Source organism: Eurytemora carolleeae, unplaced genomic scaffold, assembly GCF_000591075.1.
Source record: "Eurytemora carolleeae unplaced genomic scaffold, Eaff_2.0 scaffold416, whole genome shotgun sequence".
In the NCBI taxonomy this organism is placed as follows: Eukaryota; Metazoa; Arthropoda; class Copepoda; order Calanoida; family Temoridae; genus Eurytemora; species Eurytemora carolleeae.
The window spans coordinates 213,185-237,272 of record NW_019396362.1 but is presented as its reverse complement, the minus strand read 5'-3'; the positions used below and the strand labels follow the sequence as shown (position 1 = coordinate 237,272).

Sequence of the window (24,088 nt, the reverse complement as noted above, 5' to 3'; positions counted from 1 at the left end):
AAGAAAATATTTATTTTGGAGGGAGGGGGGGGCAAATCAAAAGTGCCTCTAATTCCTCCGGCCGGAGAAGAGGGGGGGGGGGTTACAATTTTATAAACATGTCTTAACATGGCATGGCTATAGAAAATCAGAGGAGATCGATGATTGTTCGTATTTAGTGCACAGCCCCTTTAATTCCTAATTGGGAAACTATAAATTTCTTCTACTGCAGTTTAATGAAATAATTAAATACATTTACAACATCCGTGTATCTTCGTTACCTTAATTAATAAATAAACTAAAGGCAAAAAAGAAACATTTTAGGGCATAAATAGATTTAGATTAATTATTTATCAATTTTAATTAGAAAATATGTTCGCGGTCTTTTGAGGAAAACCAAAAAAAAGAATTCTTTCAGTTTTATCTTTCAAATAAAATAACTTTTTGGTATATTAATAAAGCCGTCGTATAGAGATCAACATTTTTAAACCATATCGGCGGTAATTTTATTTCTATTCGATGGGGACGGTTGAATATCACAGATAAATCGAATAGAAATTAATTTTTGTTTCAAAGCTCTATGACAACTTAGAAAGCATAGTATCTGTGCAAAGCTGGGTTTCCAAACTAGTTACAAATTAAACATACAGAGCTGAGAGATATTTAGGTAAATGAAAAAGAAGACGACAATTATTAGACAGTTTTTGGTTTCTTCTGTCTGCTGATGAAGTTATTTAAATTAATGAAGAATATTGAGCAACTTACACTTACTTAAAAGAAGGAGAGAAGTTTTTTACAATGTTGTTGTTTTTTATTTACCGCCAGCTCATGAAAAGAAATTACAAAGTTTATATAACAGTCATTTGTAGTTACAAAACTAAAACAATTAATTATTTTGATAAAAACTTAATTATATTTTTCCTTCATGGTAAACAAAAAAGACACAAGATGTGTTAAATTAAGCATTTTTTAAGATACGTCGTCTTTAACCTTTGCTTTCTCAATTTTAAAATTGAAAGCGAGTGTTAAGGGCGTACACAGAAATAAATCTTGGGGGGTCGAATATGCGCGGACCCCCCCCCCCCCATGGAGCTCCCAGTGGGGGGGTTACAATTTGAACTGTAAATTCAAAACGTTTGGCTTCTTGGATACTTTAAAGGTTCACATAAAGTCCAATTACCTTGCAAGTATATACATATACTTTATCCATCCTACAAACAAAACTAGCAGAAAAAAAAACAGCAAACTAACTTTGTTATGCTCTTCACTCTTCAGTTTCAGATTTGAAAAGTGTTTTAGCTCTGAGTTCTAGGGGGGGGGGGACTATAAGCCCCCCATTACAGGTCTAGAGGGGCACTGCCCTCCCTCCCATGTGTACACCCTTGTAATAAATTTTAATGTAGAAGATATGGTTGATTTCACATCTTGCTATTTCCTTTTTTCTGTTGTATAAATCCGTAAGTAACTTTTATGAAGAAACCAGAACGGGAAATTATCAACTTTGAACTAAAAAACAAGGATATCTGAGAAATTTTCTCGTAGACGATAAATACGTTGTGAACCGGACATGCCCCTCTTTTTAAACAAATAAACCACCCAAAATTACGTAGACAGTCCCTTTAAGTACGAATTAACTTTCCGTTTTTACTCTTCGGTTCGACATAAATTATATTTTTGGGTCGACATAAATAGTATTTTCGGTTCGACATAAATAGTATTTTCGGTTCGACATAAATATTATTTCCGGTTCGACATAAATCGTATTTCCGGTTAGACATAAATAGTATTTTAAGAATTGCATAAACAAGTTTTTAGGTAACCGATGCAGTAAATGTATGATTAAGCCTACATTATGCATTGAAATATTTTTATTGGAATTCTCAAAATCTGGGTTTTTAAATTATCTATTAAATAACCATCTCTTTTATTTTCTTCTCTTATCTGAATGAAAAACTGATTTCTAATGATATATGTTGGGTTTATTAAACTACACAAAACTGTTAAATGCGGAACATTTATACTGATATGGTTCGATACAAACGATATGATGAAAACATTGATATTCTTGTTTGAAAATTGTATTTATTTGCTCAAAAAAACTATTGTGGTTTCAATCCTAATTAAGTCATTAATTCATAAATAAATTTGGAACAAAGTTGTGTAAAGTTGGTTGAAAAATTGAATATCCTATTTACTCCAGCCTGTGCCTTTAATTCAAATTTCAATTTTTCTCAGAATCTCCCGCAAAAACTATCTACAGCCTTAAATCACAGCCTTTTTGCACGCAGAATATCTGCAATATGTTGCAGTATAAATCTTTAAAATGTCAAATTATCTAAGGGATAAATAAAAAGAAAGCGTAAGGACACAAAACCGTGAAATTGTATGGTTTTGATTTTGTATCCTTTACGTTAAAAAACAAAACAAAAAATATTAAAAATAACAGGTTTATCAAATGGAGAGTTCATGTCTACTCTTGAGGCCATAATTCACCCTTTGTTCCCTCCGTAGAAATAGTTTTGAAGAATTCACAGAATTGTGCATTTTCCAATTGTTCTGAAGAATTTTCTGTTCGGATGAACCGACAGGGTTTATTGCTCTGGGTTTAGGAATTAAACATGGTTCAGGTTTCTCTTCTTAATATCAGCAATCATCCCCATCATATATTCCTTACTCTTGACACTCCCGGTAACAGTCCGGAGATCCTTGATTTGAACCTGGCTCTGGATCTGCTCCGGGATTCCGGGTATCGGAGTAGACCCGGAGAAATCTGTTGCTGCGTATGCATAAACCTCCTCGTGGAAATTTGGTGGGAGTGTTGGCCATTGAGTTCTTCCAACGGTTCCCCGGGTAAACTTTGGCCGACTCGCTGTGCTCGCGTGTCCATCACTGATATGTGTATGCCTGGAGATGTCTGTAAGGTGTGTATGCCTAGAGAGTTCTGAACCACCTGGAGAAGTACTGGCAGAGCTGGTGTAGATCAAGGGTCTAGACTCAGAGAACCTACTTGAACTTTGACGGGACATCTCACTGTGCGCTCTATGGTCGTCGTCCGAAAAGTCTGAGATATTTTGAAGATCACTGTTTGTATTCTCATCTCCGCTGGATGGTTGGGATTTATTTATCTGTTTCGCCAGGGTAGAATCTTGTTTAGGATTGATCTCATAGTAAATATGTCCATGTGGAGATATGGCTCGGAGAACCACATCGCCAGGATTAATCCTTGAACCCCGGTCAGCTAGAGGAAGACAGCTCTCCTGGACATTAATCCCACAGGTTCTACGACAGGGACCAGGGTGACCAAGATCACATCTTTTCTTTCTCAAGGTAGCAGTCAGCCTGGCTAGCTGGGGGTTCATGGTTCCATTCATGGAGTCCACCTCCCCTTCTCCGCTCTCCTTCATCATCTTGTTCAGGTTGTCCACCAGCTGGGAGCTGTAGGGGTTCAAGGTCACCATCACGGGCTGTCCGTTCTCCAGGTTCGTCTTGTAAATGTTGGGAAGGATTGTCATGGTTCCGTCCTGATCCTGGATTACGAACTCAGGTCCTTTCCCTCCTCCTGGTGCCAGGTTTCTCTGCAGGTTGCTCTGTAACATAAATATAATTAATACATGAAGTTTATTTATAGTTTCTTTAACCATGACTCCGTCAGGTTTAAACTGCAATTTAGTCCCGTTATATCGTGATAATTTAGCAAGCTCGGTTAATCTTTGAGCTACACTGTTAAAGAAAGCATTATTTTGGCATAATTTGTCATTTACGGTCGCCTACTCCCATCCATATTCACTCTGTTAGTTTACAGGGGGAACACACAAAGTAAATTCTTACTACAGGGTGGGACAGGAAAATAGTTCCAAAACAAGGAAACATACTGTAAGTTTACAGTGGGGAACACACAAAGTAAATTCTTACTACAGGGTGGGACAGGAAAATAGTTATAAAACAAGGAAACATGCTGTTAGTTTACAGGGGGGACACACAAAGTAAATTCTTACTACAGGGTGGGACAGGAAAATAGTTATAAAACAAGGAAACATACTGTTAGTTTACAGGGGGAACACACAAAGTAAATTCTTACTACAGGGTGGGACAGGAAAATAGTTCCAAAACAAGGAAACATACTGTTTCAAATTGTGTGCGGGTGTGAGAATGAAGAATTCTGGAATTAGGTTGAAATTGTCCAAGCAATATTTCAAATAGTCGGACAGGCGGGAAAATTAAACATTTCACACCAAACCAAACTTTTCATTTATTGTTGAATCAAAGAGAATAAAGGAGCGCGGAAGGAGACAGAAGACAGGAAGCTCATTAATCAACCATTGCCGTGTCAGTCCTTTTACACACAACTATACTTTATAAAATATCACAAATCTCAAGGTTTTTTAAGGAAAAATTAGGTTTTTATGCCTGGGTTCACTTGAGCAAACATTTTCAATAGAAAATATTCACTGTAAATATTCAACAGTTTCTTTTCAGTGTATAAAAGAGGACCTGGAGAATGATTGAAACCTCTGAATAGATTGGTCCAACCTCAAAGACAGATAGGAAACGTATTGTATGGGTTCGGACTGACTAACTCCAGGATTAGAATTTAGCTTGACGAAGAAATGTTCAAGTTTCGGAAACTATATTTCTCCGTCAATTATGTTAGTCTACAAGGACGCAAAGTTAACAGTATTGAAAAGGAAAACCCAGCGGGATAAACTAAAGAATAAAGAAGAAGGAAGTATAATGGGTGAACCTACTAACTAGGGTTTAAACTAGTGACCGTGTGTCTACTAGGAGCAATGAATGTATCATTGAAGAGTACATATTTGTTGTAACTGATCCCCTCCCCTCTACCCTCACTAATGTAAATAAAAGGAAAAGGATGTAAACTGTATACACAAGAGGATATTTAACTTTAAACAGTCCCTTTCCTCTTCTATACCAAACTAAAATAGGGGGGGGGGGGGGGGTCAGATTTTTTCCTCGGGCAAGATAGAATATTTTCCGACAAATTGTCAGCTTTTATTTGAGGTAAAATCTTCCACAGGCCTTCAAGTATGAAATTAGAAAACGTAAAAATGATGTATTTATGCAATGTATAAGCTCCCAGAAAATTCAAAACATAACTCTTCATACAATAAATTCCCTATCTAGCAAAATATTCATAAAATCCGGCATTAAATTCAATTCTTTTATGTTAAACATGATGTTGGCAAAATCCTGGCAGCAAAAAGTTTGATCTGGGCGTGAAATATGTAAATGAGATTACTCACATGAAGCGTATGGTGGGTTTCGGAGATATTAGTAGGCAGAGAAACAGATTTTGGGTTGCAGACGTGTTTCTCAGAGCTCTGGGAAACCTTGCACACAAACCGAACCAGACCACGACGAAACTAAAACAAAATTAAAATTAGTTTGAGGTTTAAACAGGTCAGAGTGGAACTCTTTTTGTGTAAATTTGGGAAGGGGGAGTAGGAAAAGTTTAGGGCTGTGTGAAAAACTTGTTTTTAATCCGGGTAAGAAAATCTACGAAATTTGTGATAATGAAAATTAGGAATTTGAATTTACATACATTCAAAAAGTTGTTGGGTTAAGGTTGCATGTGAGTAGGTTGAGTTGTGAGTATAGTGTGCGTTTTTATAACTCAGTGTATCTGTCTCACCCTATAATATATGATGCAATGAAATGTTTGAAAGCCTAAGAATAATAGGGTAGAATAGTGTAGAATAGGATCCCCTGTGGATAAAAAGGGAGAAAATGCTCTCTTACCTTGACTAGGATAAGGACCACACAGATTACAGAGATGGCCGCAACAATATACGTCACGATCTGGAGAGTCATGATAGAAAACCCAGGTGTAGCTTCAGCTCCGGGTACTCGGGACACCAGGCCGTACACTGACATGTGGTCGCATCTACATCTGGAGACAGATAGGTTGGATTCTATCAAGGAACATCCAGAGTCGGACCAATAACCCAGCTCCGGGTTCCAGGAAACGCAGATGGGATCAACATTCTCCTGAGGCTCTAGATGGTGAAGAGTAACTTCAACAGTGTCAGGAAACTGGATTCGACGGTTTCGTCCAAAGGAAGCTGAAACAAGTCTAGAATTGAGTCTTAACGGCTCCTTTCCAGTAGTGGAGACAACAATGTTTGCTGAACCAAGGATCTCATGAACATTAGTGAAGGAGAAATGAACCAGTTTGATGATTCCGCTCCGGGATTGGTCCCACAGGACGTTGAATGGGAGCAGGATAGAGTTCTCTCCGTCCTCATCTCGTCCCAACTCCGTTCCATTACTGAGTCGTCCCACGTCTTGTATATTCACGCTCATATCTAGAGAGAAGAAAAAACATGAGATTAAGAACTTAATTACAGGACTACAACACAGCTAAAAGTATCAATTTAGATTTAATCTCTACCCAACCTCAGCTCCGGGTTAATAAATCATAAAGAAACTAAAACCAGGACTAGGTTTGGCAGATTCCAACCATCTGGTGTATACAGATATAGGAATATTTAAACCTAGAGAATAATTGAAATATTCGTCGCAAATATATCGGACTTAGATATTTGAGAAAGATTAAAGTTTTAAACCAAACCTCATCCATGCAGGGAGAAGTTAAAAAGAAATTTTGTCAACCCCAAACCTAATAGAAAATTAACCCAATAATAAATTACTTACATATATTTTTAGCTGACTCCATGAGAATTTCCTCCTTGTTTGTTACTTCAGCAAAAAGAAAAGAGTTCTCTTCTAAAGCTTGAAGAATTGAATTAGCCGCCTTAACTTGTCTTGCTGGGGATAGATCCTTCCAGGCGGATCTATTGGAGATATCCACCAGATTACTGGCTGAACGAACCATGTTGAGTAGAACCTCTTGGATATAGATCCCTTTATTGTAGAACGTATCTCCCTGTGTCTGGAGAAGGTACTGGATTCGGTTCGACAAAGTTTTCATAACAGCAGCGCTTTGTTCAATATCTCCTCCGTACAAGGATTCCGTCCTGCTTAGGTGTGCAAGGGAGGAGGAGATCACGTTCTCCAGGTCCCCGGACTGAACCTTTGCTTCAAGTCTTGACATGGAGACAGTTTTACAATCTCCCATATCAGGCTGCTCTGTAGACCAGAATATAGGTGAGGACTCATCAACAGGAGAGGAACAGGACCAACGAGCTAATCCAGTACTACCTGGAGGACAGGGTTGGATAGAGGTTTCTCCAGCAGCTGTCCAGTTCCAGTGGAGGTTCCGTGAGATAACTGGAGGACAGTGTAGAGGTTGATCCTCTAGAGGAATATCAACAATATTTACTTCAATATCATTAACAGGGCTCAGGTGATAATATTCCATTCCTTCAGGTTCGGTAGATAACTCCTCGTCGTCCTTCTCAACCATCTTCTCCACTGGAGAGGAAGATGTGGAAAGCGTTGTTGTGGTTGTTGCGGCTGTGGTAGAGGGTATTGTTGTGGTTGTGCTGCTTGTAGTTGGCGTTGTAATAGGTATTCTATCCAGGATTTCATCACCAGTTTGTGGTTTAGTATCAGAGTCAGCGAACCCTTCTGGTGGGTCTGGAATACGTGAATCCCATAGTGCATCTCCACCCCCTTCTAGGAACCAGGGAGGGAGAGGTTTAGCTGTGGTGGTCGTGGTGGTTGGAACACAACCGTAGTGCACCTCCAGGTATTTAGGAGTATTAGGACAAGGATCTCCGAACAGACTGGAGCTGATCTGGATTGAACAACTGTCCCTACTGTCACACCTGAAATTAAACATCTATCAAAATAAGAAGAGATCTGAAGGTTAGGACGGATTTATATAGAGAGAAGGGTTGAAGATGGATTTATGGATGATAGAGCGGTGAATGGAGATGGGAGGGGGGGGGAAGGGGGTTGATAGAAAATCCATCCAATCTAAGAGGTGAAAATTAGAAATTCCGTCTGTGTAAATAAAAGCTTCTGAGGCTTTAGGTAAACATCAGGGAGAGCAGTATAAAGGAATATTTAGATAGATAGATAGAAAGATATTCATATATAGATAAATAGATAGATATATAGGTAGATATTCGGGAAAAATAGATAAATTGAATATGGACGGGTCACGTAATATTGAATATCATGCACATACGAGATATTGGAGAAAAAGAATGATTAAAAGACTGCTTTGCCGAGGACAAGCTTTAAAAGACATGGAAAGAAAAGGACGGACGGATAGGTTTGTCTAGACAGGACGGATAAAGGACGCCAGGACGGACAGATTTCTCCGGCTCATGAGAAGCAATTTTCCCATGCCCCGATAAGATTGTGTGGGAAGTTTAGATAACTAGAAATTCAAGGCGCTTCGCGCCCTTCTTTCTAGCCTTAGAGGGCGCTTCGCGCCCATCTCCTAAATTAATTGTGAACATGTTCTCTTTGTGTACATCGTAAAACAAAACAAAAATAATTCGCGGATTTTCACAAAGAATTTCGCGCATTTTCAAAATTTTAAAAAATTTAATGACGATCGAATTTTGATGGAGACAAATATTTGAAATTTTGATGATTCATAAACCTTCCCTGGAGTCCCTAGATGTCCCACAAAAAATTTGGGCCCGATCGGTTCAGCCGTTTTGACGTTTATTGGATACAAACAAACAAACAAACAGACAAACAAACAGACAGACAAGCCAAATTTATATATAGATGCAGGCAATCAGACAAAAACTTAGAAATCAGACACAGACAAATCGACATTCACACAGACACTGATATATTAATAGACACACAGGCAATTTAACGGGCAAATATTTTATGGTAAAAAGACAGAAATCTGATATTTCAACGGTTCGCCAGGAATTCTCTAAAAAAAGGTTGAATTTTGTCTAAAAAGCTTGAGAACATGGTTTCAAAGTGTAAACTGTACACAAACCATACTTTGCTAAATACCTTAGCTTGGAAAAACTGTCATATTGAATCCATGTTTTGGGACGAACAGAGAGGGGAGGGAGGGGTCACGAAATAATTTAACAAGATTCAACTAGAACCCCCCCCCCCCCTCCACCCCCTGGATTATGGTATCCTATCATCTATTGATCTATTTTTGTATAATTTGGTTTCTAACTTACGTTTATTAAAGTCCTCGTGCACGCAACTAAATATAAGCGTGTGTGAGGTGGGTGGGCCGGGTCCGGGGTAGGGAGGGGGGAGGGTTAAGTATAAACAAGTATGATTGTAGATACAGACTTTACTAAATTACATGGTAAAAGATTAGAACCTCTCTCTCTAGGGTTAATTGGAGAAAATGTTTAGGGAGTCGGATTCAGTTTCACATGGCACCTCCCCCCCTCTCTTCTTGTTGGGCCCACCCAGTCTCCCCCCCCCCCCCTTGGGTCACCGTTCCACCCTCCTCCACCCCCCGGCCTGTATCAAAACACTGGTCAGAAATTCTATCTCTTAAGATCATATCTAGAGATTTATAGGACAAGAACCAAGCGGTCCCAACACTAGGCTTCGAGTAAACCTTAGTTTTTCGACAAATATCGATGAAATATTTAACAATATAATTCAAAATGTAGAATTCTTTCTTAGTTCAAATTTACAAGTTCTTTGTTATGTATAAATAGAACTGAGTGGTTTGCTATGGTTCGAATATATAAAAGAAAGAGAGAGAGGTGGGGAGGGAGGGGGCTAGGTTGGCTAGGTTCGGTATTTCGGAATAGCCTACTCCCTAAATCCTAGAGGATTAACCGTATTGCAGGGATTTTCGGCCAAATTGTCCAAACTAATTTATTTCCAACTCAAACTGTTTCTTTCGTGAGAATGTCAAGATTTACTTTTATAGAAACTATTTAGAAATTAGTTAGTTTTGAGGATGGAAGAAATATTTTCACTCCGTCCTTCATCTTTCAATCGTTTATCATTTGATCAAAACTATTTATTTAAATGCCTTGGCAGGGAATTTGTAAACTATTAATGAGCCAGAACTTGTGTGGAGGGGGGGGGGGAAATTAGGGGGAAAATTGGGTCCTCATGGGGGAAAGGAAAGATAAGAATGAGAGGATAAATTAAGCGTATAATTGTACGAAAATAGAAACTATTTGTACACTGAAAATAAAACGGATTGTTTTTTTCCTCCATTTATATCCATTCGGGGATTTATACAGAGGATGGTGAATTAATTCAATAAATAAAATTGGTTCGGAGTATACGGAGCCAGGTCGGAGTAAGATGGATTATTATGCTCCGGATTAGATGGATAGTACTATAGAGCATACACTAGGGACCAGGAGGGATTAGGACTGTTTTCGTATGTGTAGGGATCCAGGATTACAGGATGTGTGTTTAGGGATTCTCAATGTTTGTGTTCCATTGATAGTTTGATTAAGGTTGTAGGTTTAAACCTTGCTAGAAGCAGGGATTTAACCAATTAACCGGCAAACTTTGAATACTCATCTATTGGTTTACAATAAAATATAGAGATACAGATTCATCATATTATATTCAATACTAAATGTTCAGGGGGGGGTTCTAACAAGAAAAATGTTTTCATAAATACATTTTAAATAATCTGTTAATTGTCAGATCAATTTCTTACAGAAGGTTGATTTTAATGGATTTAGACTGATAAACTAAACTCTGCGTAGAGTAGCCGGTTTCAGATTAAAATTTAGATAGATTAGGTAGACAACAATGTGTAGATTAGGTAGACAAGTATAGATTAGGTATACATGTATAGATTAGGTTGACAAGAATAGATTAGGTAGACAAGATCGGTAGAAAATTATGTGAAGAAAGATATAGACAGTAAAGCAAATAGAGTCAAATCTACTCAAATTGACCGTTGATATCAAATATCTTGATTTCTATAATTTGATACATTTAGATCCGTAAGTATATACCTATCTATCTATCTATAAATATATAAAAATATATTGAATTATCCAATTATAGTGTCTACAGTCTGAATACACACTGGGTTATTAAATAATCTTAGCAACGAAATTCAAATTGCATTCAGCTGATAAAAATAAATATCAAGGAAAAAAGGAAAAATAACAAACTGTATTGTTTTCAATCTGTTTTTAATAAAAAAGAATTAGCTCACCGTTTCTTCATAACTCTAGTAGATGATGGAGCCATACAGTTCACAGACATATCCATCTCTCCGTGCCTGTTACAGATGGCAATACTGAACCTGCCGAAGTTTGCTCTGATGATCTTGATCTTGTGATCCTCAGGACATGTTAGTTCCAATCTTTCACTCTCGCATTTGTAAGCTGTCTTGTATCTGGTTCCGTCAGGACCAACACCTGAAAAATTAAAAAATTTAAATCTGCAAGTTTTCGTTATTTTCAAAGCTATACACACAACAACATTCAGCGTCAATTAGATGTTTAAATTATTTGATATATGAGACTTCTGAAATGTCTGTAATACAAGCCTAATTTCGTAGTAAAAATATCCCTAAAATAAATTCCTAAAATTGATTGAGAAATCGTCTAAAAATTGGGCCGGGTGTCTTGTATCAAGGTTAAAAGCAAAGGACCGAAATCAATTCCAATAAATAGATAGATATTATCTTTTAAGTACTTTGAACAATGTGTCATTAAACGAAAGTATTTGTATGTAAAAATCATTAAATAAAATTGTGAAATGAAACCCTGAGTATCTGGAATGAGGAATGAACCTGCGGAATGAGGACGGAACCGAGCCTGGAATGAGGTTCAGAAAAGTCTAGGAATGAAAAGGATTGAAAAAGTGAGAGCTATGCAGACCCCATATTTAGTAAGTACTGGTAGCTATTCTTGGAATTCGCTGCAACGCGTTTTTGGCAAGGCAATACATCAGTTCTTTATCTTTCCCACAATAGGTCCGTCAGCGGTGAAACATGGGTCATACAACCATATTGCAGGGTTACAAGGGGGTGGTCTACACCGAACCAAAAACCCTCCAACCTTCCACCGGAAAGGAAGAGAATGGTGGAATATAAATGAGGTTTGAGAAACGTAAGGTTGGTTCTAATCACAATGGCTGCTGCAGGATGTATTCATGACAGAACTCAGAAGCTTTGAAAATTAAAATTTGGCCGAGTTAACAGCTTCTTTTCAATCTCAGACGTTCCAAGACCATTCGCTTAATTTTCAAAGCAAAATTTACCCCCCCCCCCTCTTCCTGCCGACCTTGAATAATATTTGTTAATCTAGAATTCATGAGAGAAGATTAGATTACTCTATTGGGTCACAGTTACCCCCAGTAATAACTTCTCCTAAACTGCACGAAGATAATCTGCGAAACTGCACGGAGAAAATCCGGGAGATTGTGAGGAGCAAATCTAGAAGATTGTGCGGAGAAAATCTTGGTGATAGAAGGATACTTGGCCAAGAATGATTATGATGCAAGCGTTTATGAATGGTGGATTAAAGGGTTGAGGGCACAATTATTGGGCTTCTGGGACAATTATGGTTACTCCAGGACATAGCGGGGCACCAAGCCAACAATTATACACCTAGACATAGACATAACATACACACATAAACTCACACACACTCACATACAGAACATTTGCTCATAAAATGTATTTAACCATCTGCCTATCTATCTCTGCCTGTAATTTCAATTTTGGCTTTATAACCTGTGTGTCTGTTCTCTCACTACCCAATTCTCTAGAAACCCCCCCCCCCCTGCCTGGACCCCCTCCTATCGTAATTACAACTGTAGGTATCTGCCCATCTGCCCTGTGCTGTCAGGAACCATTATTTCACACCAGAGTAACAATACATTACAGGCAAATTTTTTTATCCAACCCGGAGATTTCAATGCCGGGATGCGTCCTACTCAGGATGAGTTTTATAATTTACCTTCACTTTACTTTTATGCTGGCTAACCGTTTACTCTTTCAAAGGAATGACAAGGATAAAAAATTGAACATATATAATGTGTACGATTAGGTTTAGGAATTACAATCATAGAAAATGTAAAAATTAGTAAACTCAAGGCCTGAGAAAACAGGCAAAATTAAGACTAAACAAATTACAGGGTTTGTGAATGAAAAATAAAATGGGGTTTTTGAGTTGGTTTTGACGGGTTTTGATGTTTATTACTCCGGGTATGAGCCCCAGGTTGTAATATGTTTATGATAAGTCTGGGAACCCGAACCTAATTCTCCGATTGTCTCACCCAACCCCATCATATACAGGGGCCCATTATCAAATTGCGAGTGGGTGGGGGGGGGGGGCACAGCATGACAATTGATGTGAAGAGAGGAGGATGGGGTGGGGGGTAATGAATGATTTTATAGAAAATAAGAGAGTTATTGGAGGGTATGGGGTTGAGCGTAAATCATTACTGGATATAAAGGAAGGTCTGATTGAAACGATCCTCTTATTATCATCATGGTATAATTCTCATTTCTTATACAATCCTGCACATACAATACCTAGAGTACTTCTAGTGTTTGTAGGCTTATACAGATCATTTCCTCCCTCATCCTTCTTCTCAGAAACCATGAATATTATATGGTTCAATATTTCCAACCCCCCTTTAACCATTCTTTTATACAAGATAATCCATTCTTTTATATCCTATAATTTCCAGAATTTTATACCCCCCCCCCCACACCTCCACCCCTTGTACTAAGTAGTATAAAAAGCATAACGAAGCTTTTTTGCAAGTTTAGTAGTATATAAAGTTTGTGTGTGGGTTAATTAGTGCGTGTCTGTGAGAGTATTCGTGAATATAAAAATGTTGGTTTGCTAATTATCTTTCCCCCGTTCCTTAGTCATTATAATCATTAAAAACTTTCCCTTCAAGGAATCCGCCAAACTAAAAAAAAACCGCAAAAATAAAGTGCACTGTGATAAACTAAACATCTCGAGTATTTCGAGGCTAAAATGTTGACAATTTCCTGAAGGAATTTACCGCCAATTTACTGAGATAAGATAAGAAGTATATTAAAAAGGAACAGTCCGTGGTTTCAATGTCTAAAGGAGCCGACCCGACATTATATCATTTGATAAACGATTCTGAGAGATATTTAAACCTATTAAAGTCCTTCTTTAACCCCGTAAATTAGACAAGAATTATTAGTGGGCTTTCTTTTGTAATTAGGTTGAATCTGTCCCTAGGCCAAAACACAGATTGTTTATTCTAAAACATGAAACCAAGATGAAGAACATTAAAAAATACATTTTTTTTAAATTTACTTTTTAAATAATTGAACTCTAAACATAAAATAGAGTAATAATAAATAAAAGAAATAAAAGTAGTTAGATAATACAGGAGAGAGAGAGGTATAGAGCTAGAAACCTGGATCCCAAAGGACATATAAAGAACTTAACTCTGGTTACACAAGTAATCAAGCACCATTTTACCTTGGGGGGCCCTTATACATCTTACAGAGTGGGGAGGGGGGGTAAGGTTGGTGTGAAAAATGGGTAGGTTGGGGGGAGGGGGCAGGAAATTATATCAAGAGACGTGATATCTCTTTATGCTTTAGATAGAAAGATAGAGTAATATTAAAAAGTTATTTAGATAGATAGAGAGATAGATAGAACTAAGTTTTCGCATGTAGATGTATATAAAAGATAAGAAGGTTATAAATAGTATTAATATATAAGTTAAATAGGTATTCTAGATTAGGGGCTTAGGTTATATTGCCCAAATCTTCATAAAATTTCTCGATATTATTATTATATACTTTTTATTATTTTATCAACTTCATTTTTCAAACTGGGGGGGGGTTTACTTACAGATAGGCCTGTAAGATTCTATTGAATAAGATGGATAAAGAACATTCTGTGTATTCGCCACGGTTTAGCTTTTTGTTGTTAGTTTTGCTGAAATCCAAGAATTTAATTGTTTTATTTGCGCCAATTTTAGGAGGGGAATGAAGCATTCTTACGATTCAAAATTAGCCAGAGATTTGGTTTATAACAGCCTTTAGGTGTGTGGGGGGGGGTGCAATAAATGTGGATTGGAGTAATCTAAGGTTTGATTGGTTTTCATCTATTAATCCAAGCAACCGTAGATCTGACAAACGTTGAAACTAATAAAACAGATTTCGATTTTTGGATTATATACCAACCCCAACCCCCCTTGTCGTCAACCGTTCTGCCAGGAGACAAACAATTGATTGGAGATTTAAGAATGTAGAATTGTGTTTGTGTTGTTTTACGAGCCTCGTATTTGAATGTTGAACCCTTGACTATCTCGTAGATTATCTACAGCCAGAGTTATGGTCGTCGTCGCATTTGTGTCAGTAACCCCTTACTCACGCATACCTGGGTAAAATAGCTCTTTTCAGCAGGAAAAAATGAGGGAAATATTCTAAAAATCTTCCAAGATTAAAGTTTAAAAATCCGCAAAATGTTAATGAAAAACTGGGAAAACCTCCTTGGGGACACACTACACAGACAGATATGATATGAAAAAAGTTTCAACTTTTGTTCAAGTTTGCCCATTTTAATGGCGTGGTGTGTAGATGTAGATCTAAGGATTATTTAAAGATCCGTGGTGAATATAAAGGGGGTTTGCGGAGAGCATCACTTAATGATTAAAGGATTAAGGATGGGGGATTTTCCGGGATTTAAAGGATAAGTGCATATAATGAAAATCGATCCGTGAGAGAGAGAGAGGGGCTGGAACGAGAAGGAGAGAAGGAGAGAGAAGACGGATGTAGAGAGAGGAAGAGAGAAACAGATCAATGAATCCAATGATATGATTAACTCTCTCTATCGATCCCTATATTCGTTGATAAACAAGCCGTGTTCCGTTGAAAACATTATCAATCACATCGGAGAATGTGTTCACAATACGTAAACGAAATAAACCTCTTTCCCCGAAAAAGAAAACAATATGGTGAATATAATGCAGGGAAAAATGGGGAATTTTTACAGAAATATGAAACTGGGTTTCCGGGAACAATTATTAAAATTGACAAAGTGTCAGAAATAAGTTGGTTTGACACAGAATATATTTTAGCTAAATACTGGGACAGATGGGGTACATATGCACAGTGGGGGGGGGGGGGTAGGGTGTTAAATTTACTGGAGAGGGGGTTAAAGTAGGATTTAGAAGTACCGGTATAATTTACAACCCCCCCCCTTCCCCTCCCTTTTTCCTTAGTACATTCAAAATTGACAAATTTATGTTCCGTCAAATTTTTCGGGAAAATATTTTAAAGTTTCGAATTCTTCTTTTTCGATAATTGGGTAAAATTCTACAAAGTTTTCCAATAAAAACAATAATTTAAATTAAATCCTAAATCCTTAAATCCTCTCTCCCGACCAAATCTTCTATTTCAAAACTTGGAAAAGATAAAAGTTGGTTTTAATATTTTCTAACGGAGGAGATGTCAACAAGTTGAACCCATTCACTCAAAACTTTTCTCTTTTGAAAAAATGTAAGTAAAAGTAATATAAAATATAATATATATATATCTGGTTTAGTGTATCCCGGGGTAACATTGTTTAATTATATATCTTTAAATTAGAAACATGCAAATTTGTAGAACATCAACACTGGCGAAATTATCCCGCGGCGCAATTTCTACATGCAATTCCAACATTTTGCACATGAGCCAGACTTGCAAAACATGATGGATGTGTGCAAAAACATATCAATTGCACAATGAAACCTATTGAATACAATGGCACCTTTTATTTGCAAATTTCTTTCGAAAATAAAATTTTTGATTTTACCTCCAGGGAAAGGTGCAGGTACAGCGACTGGTACTGCGCCAGCAACACTGCAGTACAGTACAGCAGTACACAAAAACAATAGTTTCATTTTGAATTCTGTCTCTAGTTCACTGAGACCTAAGAAGCGTTGATATTTTCAAGCATAGTTTAGCGCTACGTTCACTCGACTAAATATTGTTTAGAACTGTTTATATCTCTTCTCTCTACCGTGGTCTAGAGAAAACTAACTCTAACCGGCCGGGGTTATGGGTATTCCGGCCGGTATTCTCAACCGTGACGGCCCCGGCCCCCTCCCCCCTCGGTCATTACAGGATTCAGCGGTCTAATAGCACTACAGGTATCTCCCCCCCCCGTACATCTAAGGACGGTGAAGGGGGAGGGGGGGTAAGGTTGGTGTGAAAAATGGGTAGGTTGGGGGGAGGGGGCAGGAAATTATATCAAGAGACGTGATATCTCTTTATGCTTTAGATAGAAAGATAGAGTAATATTAAAAAGTTATTTAGATAGATAGAGAGATAGATAGAACTAAGTTTTCGCATGTAGATGTATATAAAAGATAAGAAGGTTATAAATAGTATTAATATATAAGTTAAATAGGTATTCTAGATTAGGGGCTTAGGTTATATTGCCCAAATCTTCATAAAATTTCTCGATATTATTATTATATACTTTTTATTATTTTATCAACTTCATTTTTCAAACTGCAAAACCAGTGTCGTACGAGTACGCGTGCCCCCCCCCCCCCAAATCTGAGGGGGACATCGATATAAAAATGCTTTAAAATCTCACTTTTCCCTTTAACTAAAAAAGTTTCATTAAAAAGCTGTAATCAATAGTGCCTTCAGTGTAAATATATCTTTGATATCATTGTTTATAATAATAATACAATATGTATATCGTATGAAAATATAGATATTCTTTAAGAAACGTTTCCATTTCTATTTTTCACCCATTGAAGCTTACACCACAGTATTAAGAGGAAGTGTGTGATGAGTCCACATAAGAAAATTACATCAATAATTTATTAACACTTGTTATATGGACGTGTGTATATGATCGAATAGTTTACATAGTTAAAAAGGTATCAATATTTTTTCAAAAAGGGCGTTTTTAAGGGGGGGGGACAATGTTGACAAGGGGGGGGGGCAAAAAAAAATTTGCCCCCTCCCCCCTACACAAATTCTCTCGTACGCCCCTGATAACCTAAAGTTTAATTGTTTCACGTAAACATTTCAATCTAAAAACGTTAAATAATAAGTACAAAGAAGAATACGGAATCACTTTTTCGTTTAAAGCATCAAAAGAGCGCAAAGTCGAAAGGGTAACCCCTTGAATTAAGATTTGTTATGCATTTAATACATAATATCCAAATTATCATCTTTTCTTAATTTCTTGGTTCTAAAAAGTTATGTTTAAGAAAATTCTTTTGACACAACACCCAATTATTAGGGCCGGTTGGATTTAGAAATTTTTTAAAACAATTATAAAGAACGAAAATATCAATTTTTTTAAATCTGTTTTTTTTCTTTGGTATTAAATTATCATAAATGCAGACAATAAATGTCAAACTTCAACCCACTTATTTTATTTAAATGTATGGTTATTATAACCTCTGAATGTTTTAAATCAAAATAGAAGTGTAACATAAAATGTAAAATTTTGAAATGTGTCTACATGATGAGTGTCGAAAAGCGTTATAGAACGTTTTTTTGGGACACCCTGTATGTTTTTGAGACTTGACATATTTGAATGAATATCAAAAAACAATGAAATCAAGAAATGGTCCATCCAAAGTATTTAGATTGTTTTAAGCCAGGGTTTTGCAGGGTTAGATTAAAGTATTAGAGGTTGCGTGAGTTTTCCCACTCATACTTTACAATATTTCGACAGTTTCCTTTCTATTCCTGGTAGCACAGGCAGTTTGTGGTACTTCAGAAATATCTAAACAATTGATAGATATACAAAACAAAATCTGAACAAAAAAGCTTTAAACAAATTGATTGTTACGTAAGAGTAAGGACAATATTAACATTGACAGTTAAGAAATAGCATTCAAACTAATAATATAAAATAATAAGAATATGAAAAATATTAATAGTTTATAGAAAAAAAACTTTAACAAATTTTAATAGTGGAGAAATATTATCTAAACAAAAGTATTAATAGTTGCCGGGATAAGAAAGCGTAAAAATATCGTTAATTAAGAGAGGAAAATCTGAAATATTAATGGTTTAGGATAAACTCTAAACTTTTGATATCTAAAATATTGAGATTTAACAAAAAAGTTATTATATTAATCTAACAATATGATATAAAGCAGCTTTGAAGGAACATCTAAACTTGATAGTCAAAAAAATGCCAATGATGAGTAAAATTAAGAAATATTTATAGTTAAAAAAGTTATAGTTGAGAAAAATAATAAAAAACACTAAATAAAATGTTGAATATTTTGAAAAAAAAATCTGAAAGGTTGATCGTTAAAAGATAACATTAAAACATTAAATGTTAAGAAAGACCCTCTGAGCTTGAGGTTTTAAACTAATACTTTTAAACTGAATTCTGGATAATTCGCGGATTTTCAAAAAGAATTTCGCGCATTTTCAAAATTTTAAAAAATTTAATGACGATCGAATTTTGATGGAGACAAATATTTGAAATTTTGATGATTCATAAACCTTCCCTGGAGTCCCTTCCCCAGACTATGTACGTACATTGTACAACCCCATTCATGATGTATATCAAACTACGGGTTTTAGTTGGGTTGATTTCAATTTACCAACCATTTCTGGGATTAACAAACTCTATCAAATAAAAGGCTTCCTTTATCACCTTTCAGCTTTCTTAATTTATACCTTACAGGTTGTCCACTATAAAATTGAGACTTTTTTAGCCAGCTTATAATTAAAATAGCAAATCCACATATGGAAATAAATTTCTTTTCTTAATAATCTTAATCCTTAAACCTTTAGATGCATCAGTGTTCGTCTATTATCCGAGGAGGTTATAAGCATTAGATTTTAATAATTTTGATAATTTACATAATAGTTTCCTATGACCAGAATATTTCATTGATTTTTTTATGTAAAAGATGGATCCCATGTCAGGCTTCGACATCCGTGTTGTGTTTACATTACCGCCCAGGGACAGTACACTACACTACAAAAGATGCGTACACTTCTGAAATACCTTTCCTTGCATTACATCCTTGCCTCCCCCTGTCTACGCCTCTGTACATACAAAGCCAAAAAAAAAATATCTTGAATCAAAACAAAGTAAATTTGCAGGTCTAAAGAGAAAGCGAAAATGAGGACCAAGTAAAAAGTAAAATTACCACGTACACTTTTTGTAAATGCATTTCAATACTGATATCAATATAATTGTTTAGACAATCATATTTCATTCAATCAATCAATCATGTATCTTCGTCTCCATCCTGTAATCTTTCTAACACTTACGTAATCTTTCATATCTCCTCTCTCTAGAAATTACCAAGGACCAAGAATAGACGTATACACTATACAGGCCAAACATGAATACAAAAATAGACATTTTATCCATTTTAAGTGGGTTACTGGCGTCACAGAATTATTTTTACTCATTATTTTTCTAAAACACTATAGCTTATATTATCTAAAGCTTAATTAAGCTTTAAATCCTTTTTTAATCTTTCTCTATTTCAGTACTACTAACGGATTTTTAAAAATTATTTTAAACTCTCAAAAATCCATGTTCTGCCAAAAATTAAAGAACTGCTATGTAGGATTTTATCTTATAATATTTCTAAAAATTTAATTCCTTAGGAGGACCATTTTAATAGATAGCTATAAAACTAGACCTTCCTTAAAAACATCCACTCAGGTTTGGTCTATCTATCTATCCATCTATCTATCTATCTATCTATCTATCTATCTATCTATCTATCTATCTATCTATCTATCTATCTATCTATCTATCTATCTAACTAACTAACTATCTATCTATCTATCTATCCATCTATCTATCTGTATATCTATCTATCTATCTATCTATCTATCTATCTATATACCTGGGGGTATAATAAACAATGCCTCTATATGACAGGGGGGAGGGAGGATGAACGGACAGATTTTAAAATGAAACTAATTATGCTTTAAATAAGGTAAAAAGTAAACAATGGAGGAATAAAAAGCCGGAATATATAAAAAACTCCTTTGTATAAAGAATCTCTAATATTAAACGAAGGAAAATGTCGTTTCTGCGGTTTTGTATGAAGTGAGTCAACATTTAAAGCAGAGATTGCACATTAATTTATCTTTAGGGCCTACACCGGACCTTTTTAAGTCAAGGTTTTTGGGGATATTAGGGATATTAACGAGATTTAGGAATTGTGCGTATAAATGGACGGATTTAAAATAAAGAAAGATACATTTTTAAATTCCGAAAGAAGATAAAATCTTGCAGGGTGTTCAACAAAATTAGTTTTGTGTATTTTTTGAAAAAAATCTATCTAGAAAAAAAAAAATCTTAAATATATATTTTTAAAAATTTAGATTTCGATTAATTTAAATAAATACTAGGCTTTTTATTGTGGCTCTATCTGTGATCATCTTCTCTTAGTATATAAAACAATAATAAAAAATAGTTCGCGGATTTTCAAATATTTTTTGCGCAATTTTTAAAATTTCACAAAAATGAAAGCTTTTGGGTATAAACTTTTTGTATTTCTGAGCATCCATGAACTTTCCCTCGGATCATGCATGGTCCCACACAAAATTTTGGCCCGATCAGCTTAGACATTTTGACATTCAGATAAACGAACAGACAATTTTTAGATTTTTAAAAATTATAATTTTTAAAAACTCTTCTTGCTCCCTCGATGAAGATGTTGATGTATAGTATAAAAACGAGTGCGTGGCGAATACAAGGTTTATGCTAGTTTAAAGGGGTAATTTTACAGATTTATTATGTCATATTCTTTAAGGGCGTTTCCTCTGGCTTCAAGAACATTGTTTAAGTTTAATATTCTTGATTTACTGTTTTCTCCTCTTAATTAGGTTATAAAGTATAATAAACTTTATTTATATAAAATATTATAAAACATAATATATATATGATATAAACCTACGTACATTATATTTGTATTCAAACGAAACCACAAATAGAAAATTTCAACTTATGTGCAAAAGATTTTTACGTTAAAAGCAAGTTTAAGTGTATTTTTACAGCATTTATTCACCTTTCAAGGGTTGAGATGGAGCAAGTGAAGCTCCTGCAACCATAAAACATATTTGACGTGAAAATATAGAGATTTGACACACATTAAAAAATCTAAATTGAGTGATATAAAAAATATTGAAAAGCAATGAGACACTTTTAAAAATGTGTGTTTAATAAAGCGAATACTTACATATTTTTGATCGTACTTTTGGACCTTTTGGAGTCAAATCTTAAAATCCACGGGCACACAGAAAAAGTAAAAAAAGCTAGAAAGGTTTTTAATGTTGTGAGAAATTATACGTATTTGATGCAATATTATGTCTAATTTTGATTTAGAAATACAGTAAACGATTCACAGCTGTCTGGTTCGTAGAATTCTACAGACCAGAAAGAAAACGGCCGAAAATGCAAGAAAATGAATGATTTAAAAGGGAGGATGGGGTATAGTTAAGAAGTTAGAACGGAAGTGTGGGGGTGGGGGGAGGGGTAAATGATAGGGTGGAAGGAGGAAAGTAGATAGTTAAGGTTGAATGGAAGATATGGTTGAAATGACAAATGATTGAGTAGTAAACAATCTCTCTCCTAGTTCCTGTTTTCATGTTAATCAAACCCATTGTCGAGTTTCAGATAAACAGATAGATTGCCATCCCCTCCCCACACACTCACATAACCCAGTAAATGATGTATAAAACACTTTTGAGGATGGATGGGGAGTTATTAAAATTATAGTTTAACTATCAATTCGCCGAACTTTAAATACAAACTATCCTCTTTTACAAATTTGTACTCGACATCACGTGAACGATTTTGTGACCTCGTAGCTCCTCTCTCTTTTGATGTTACCCACCAGTATAAAAAAATGAACTGAACACTGAAATCTGAACAGTCTAAACACAAAATCTATTTTTCTAATAATCCCTAAGTCCTTGTAACTTAATGGCGCGCGTTAATCTTTCATAATTCATATTTATAAATGTATTATAGATTTTATTCACAAATACTTAATCTTTTTCAATTTTTCTTTTTTTTATTTATCGGTCATTCTTTATCCTGAGAAGGTATAATTTGTTTTCTTTTAAATTTAGAAACATAAAACATTTTTATAAAACAGCAATTTTTCCATATTTTGTAACACCTTGAGTTTCACATAGAACCTACACACACTTTACACAGTTTATAATTCCTAAAGTAGAAACATTACAGAATAGATTAATAACAATACAGATAGAACACTTTCTAAGATTTAGGGCTTTTTCGTTCACCATAACTCTGAGGCAGAAGCCCAAAGACGTTAAAAAAGGCATTCTCTCTGTCTTGTAATACAACGCGCAGCATGCTCGTAACTCATTTGGGCTTCTGCCTCAGGATCATAGTAAATGAAAACTCCAAATCTTTAAAAGACGACATCTAGTGTTCTATCTGTATTGTTATTAATCTATGGATTACAGTATTAAATATAGTTTCATTAATCCTTGCAGTAGTTTTACAAATCATTGTATGGTGGATCTATGACGTCATAACCTATTTCATGTAATTAGGAAAATTATAATCTTACTAGCTGAAGTGCCGTCGTTGCCCGTGGAATTAAAAAGAAATATTCTAAATTTTGAAAAAATGTAGTATTTTGAAAGAAATTTTTTTTTATTTTTGAAAAAAATGTCGAAATTTTGTTTGTAGTAATGTTTCTCCCCGGGCACCTATGGGTTCCCTCAACAAATTTTAGCCCATTCGGTTCAGCCGTTTGGCCAGATATAGCTAACAGACAAATATATATGAGCAAAGAGAATTATTATATATCTAGATATATAGCGTAATTGTTGTATGTGTATGTGCATGTATGGGTGCGTTTATGCATGATGTAGATATGTATGCATGTATGTATGTTTGTATGTTACCTATATAGCCGGTGAAACTGTAACAAAAAAGAATGGAAAAAAATGAAAAATATTATTTTTGCTTCCCTGTGTAAAATCGGACAGGTGGCGCAGTCATCGGATTGATCGTTTGGAAAGCGGAGATTGTACTGTTGAACATTTTTGAATTCCACAGACAACGTGTCTTTTTTGGTCTTTTCCTTTTTAGTCCTTCTACCCCCCCCTCAGAGTCTATTTTTTAAATTTTTTTTAACACCAGCAGCCTCTTGTGATTATGATATTCCAGGTTAGGTTAGGTTAAGATGGATAGTCACGGAAAGCTGCTCTTTTCTAGAAGAAATTATCTATTTCTCTAAAAATGGCAACCTCTTGTGATTA

General features: G+C 35.5%; 1 protein-coding gene across 1 annotated transcript; it reads right to left on the bottom strand.

The window, feature by feature from the left end:
* Positions 1-1,942: 1,942 nt before the first annotated feature.
* Positions 1,943-16,846, bottom strand: LOC111701740 (latrophilin Cirl). Its single transcript, XM_023473151.1, has 6 exons — positions 16,641-16,846; positions 11,048-11,252; positions 6,652-7,727; positions 5,737-6,302; positions 5,241-5,360; positions 1,943-3,566 (listed from the first exon to the last, which is right to left on the bottom strand). The coding sequence occupies exons 1-6, from the start codon at positions 16,726-16,728 to the stop codon at positions 2,592-2,594; spliced, it is 3,030 nt and encodes a 1,009-aa protein (XP_023328919.1). The 5' UTR covers positions 16,729-16,846; the 3' UTR covers positions 1,943-2,591.
* Positions 16,847-24,088: the final 7,242 nt, after the last annotated feature.

Excerpts from the sequence above, each read along its gene's own strand:
- LOC111701740 (XM_023473151.1), bottom strand. The coding sequence starts at position 16,728 with ATGAAACTATTGTTTTTGTGTACTGCTGTACTGTACTGCAGTGTTGCT. Across the intron at positions 7,728-11,047 it reads ACTAGAGTTATGAAGAAACG|GTGTGACAGTAGGGACAGTT; the intron begins GTGAGCTAATTC and ends GTTTAATTTCAG. Across the intron at positions 6,303-6,651 it reads GGAGTCAGCTAAAAATATAT|ATATGAGCGTGAATATACAA; the intron begins GTAAGTAATTTA and ends TCTTCTCTCTAG.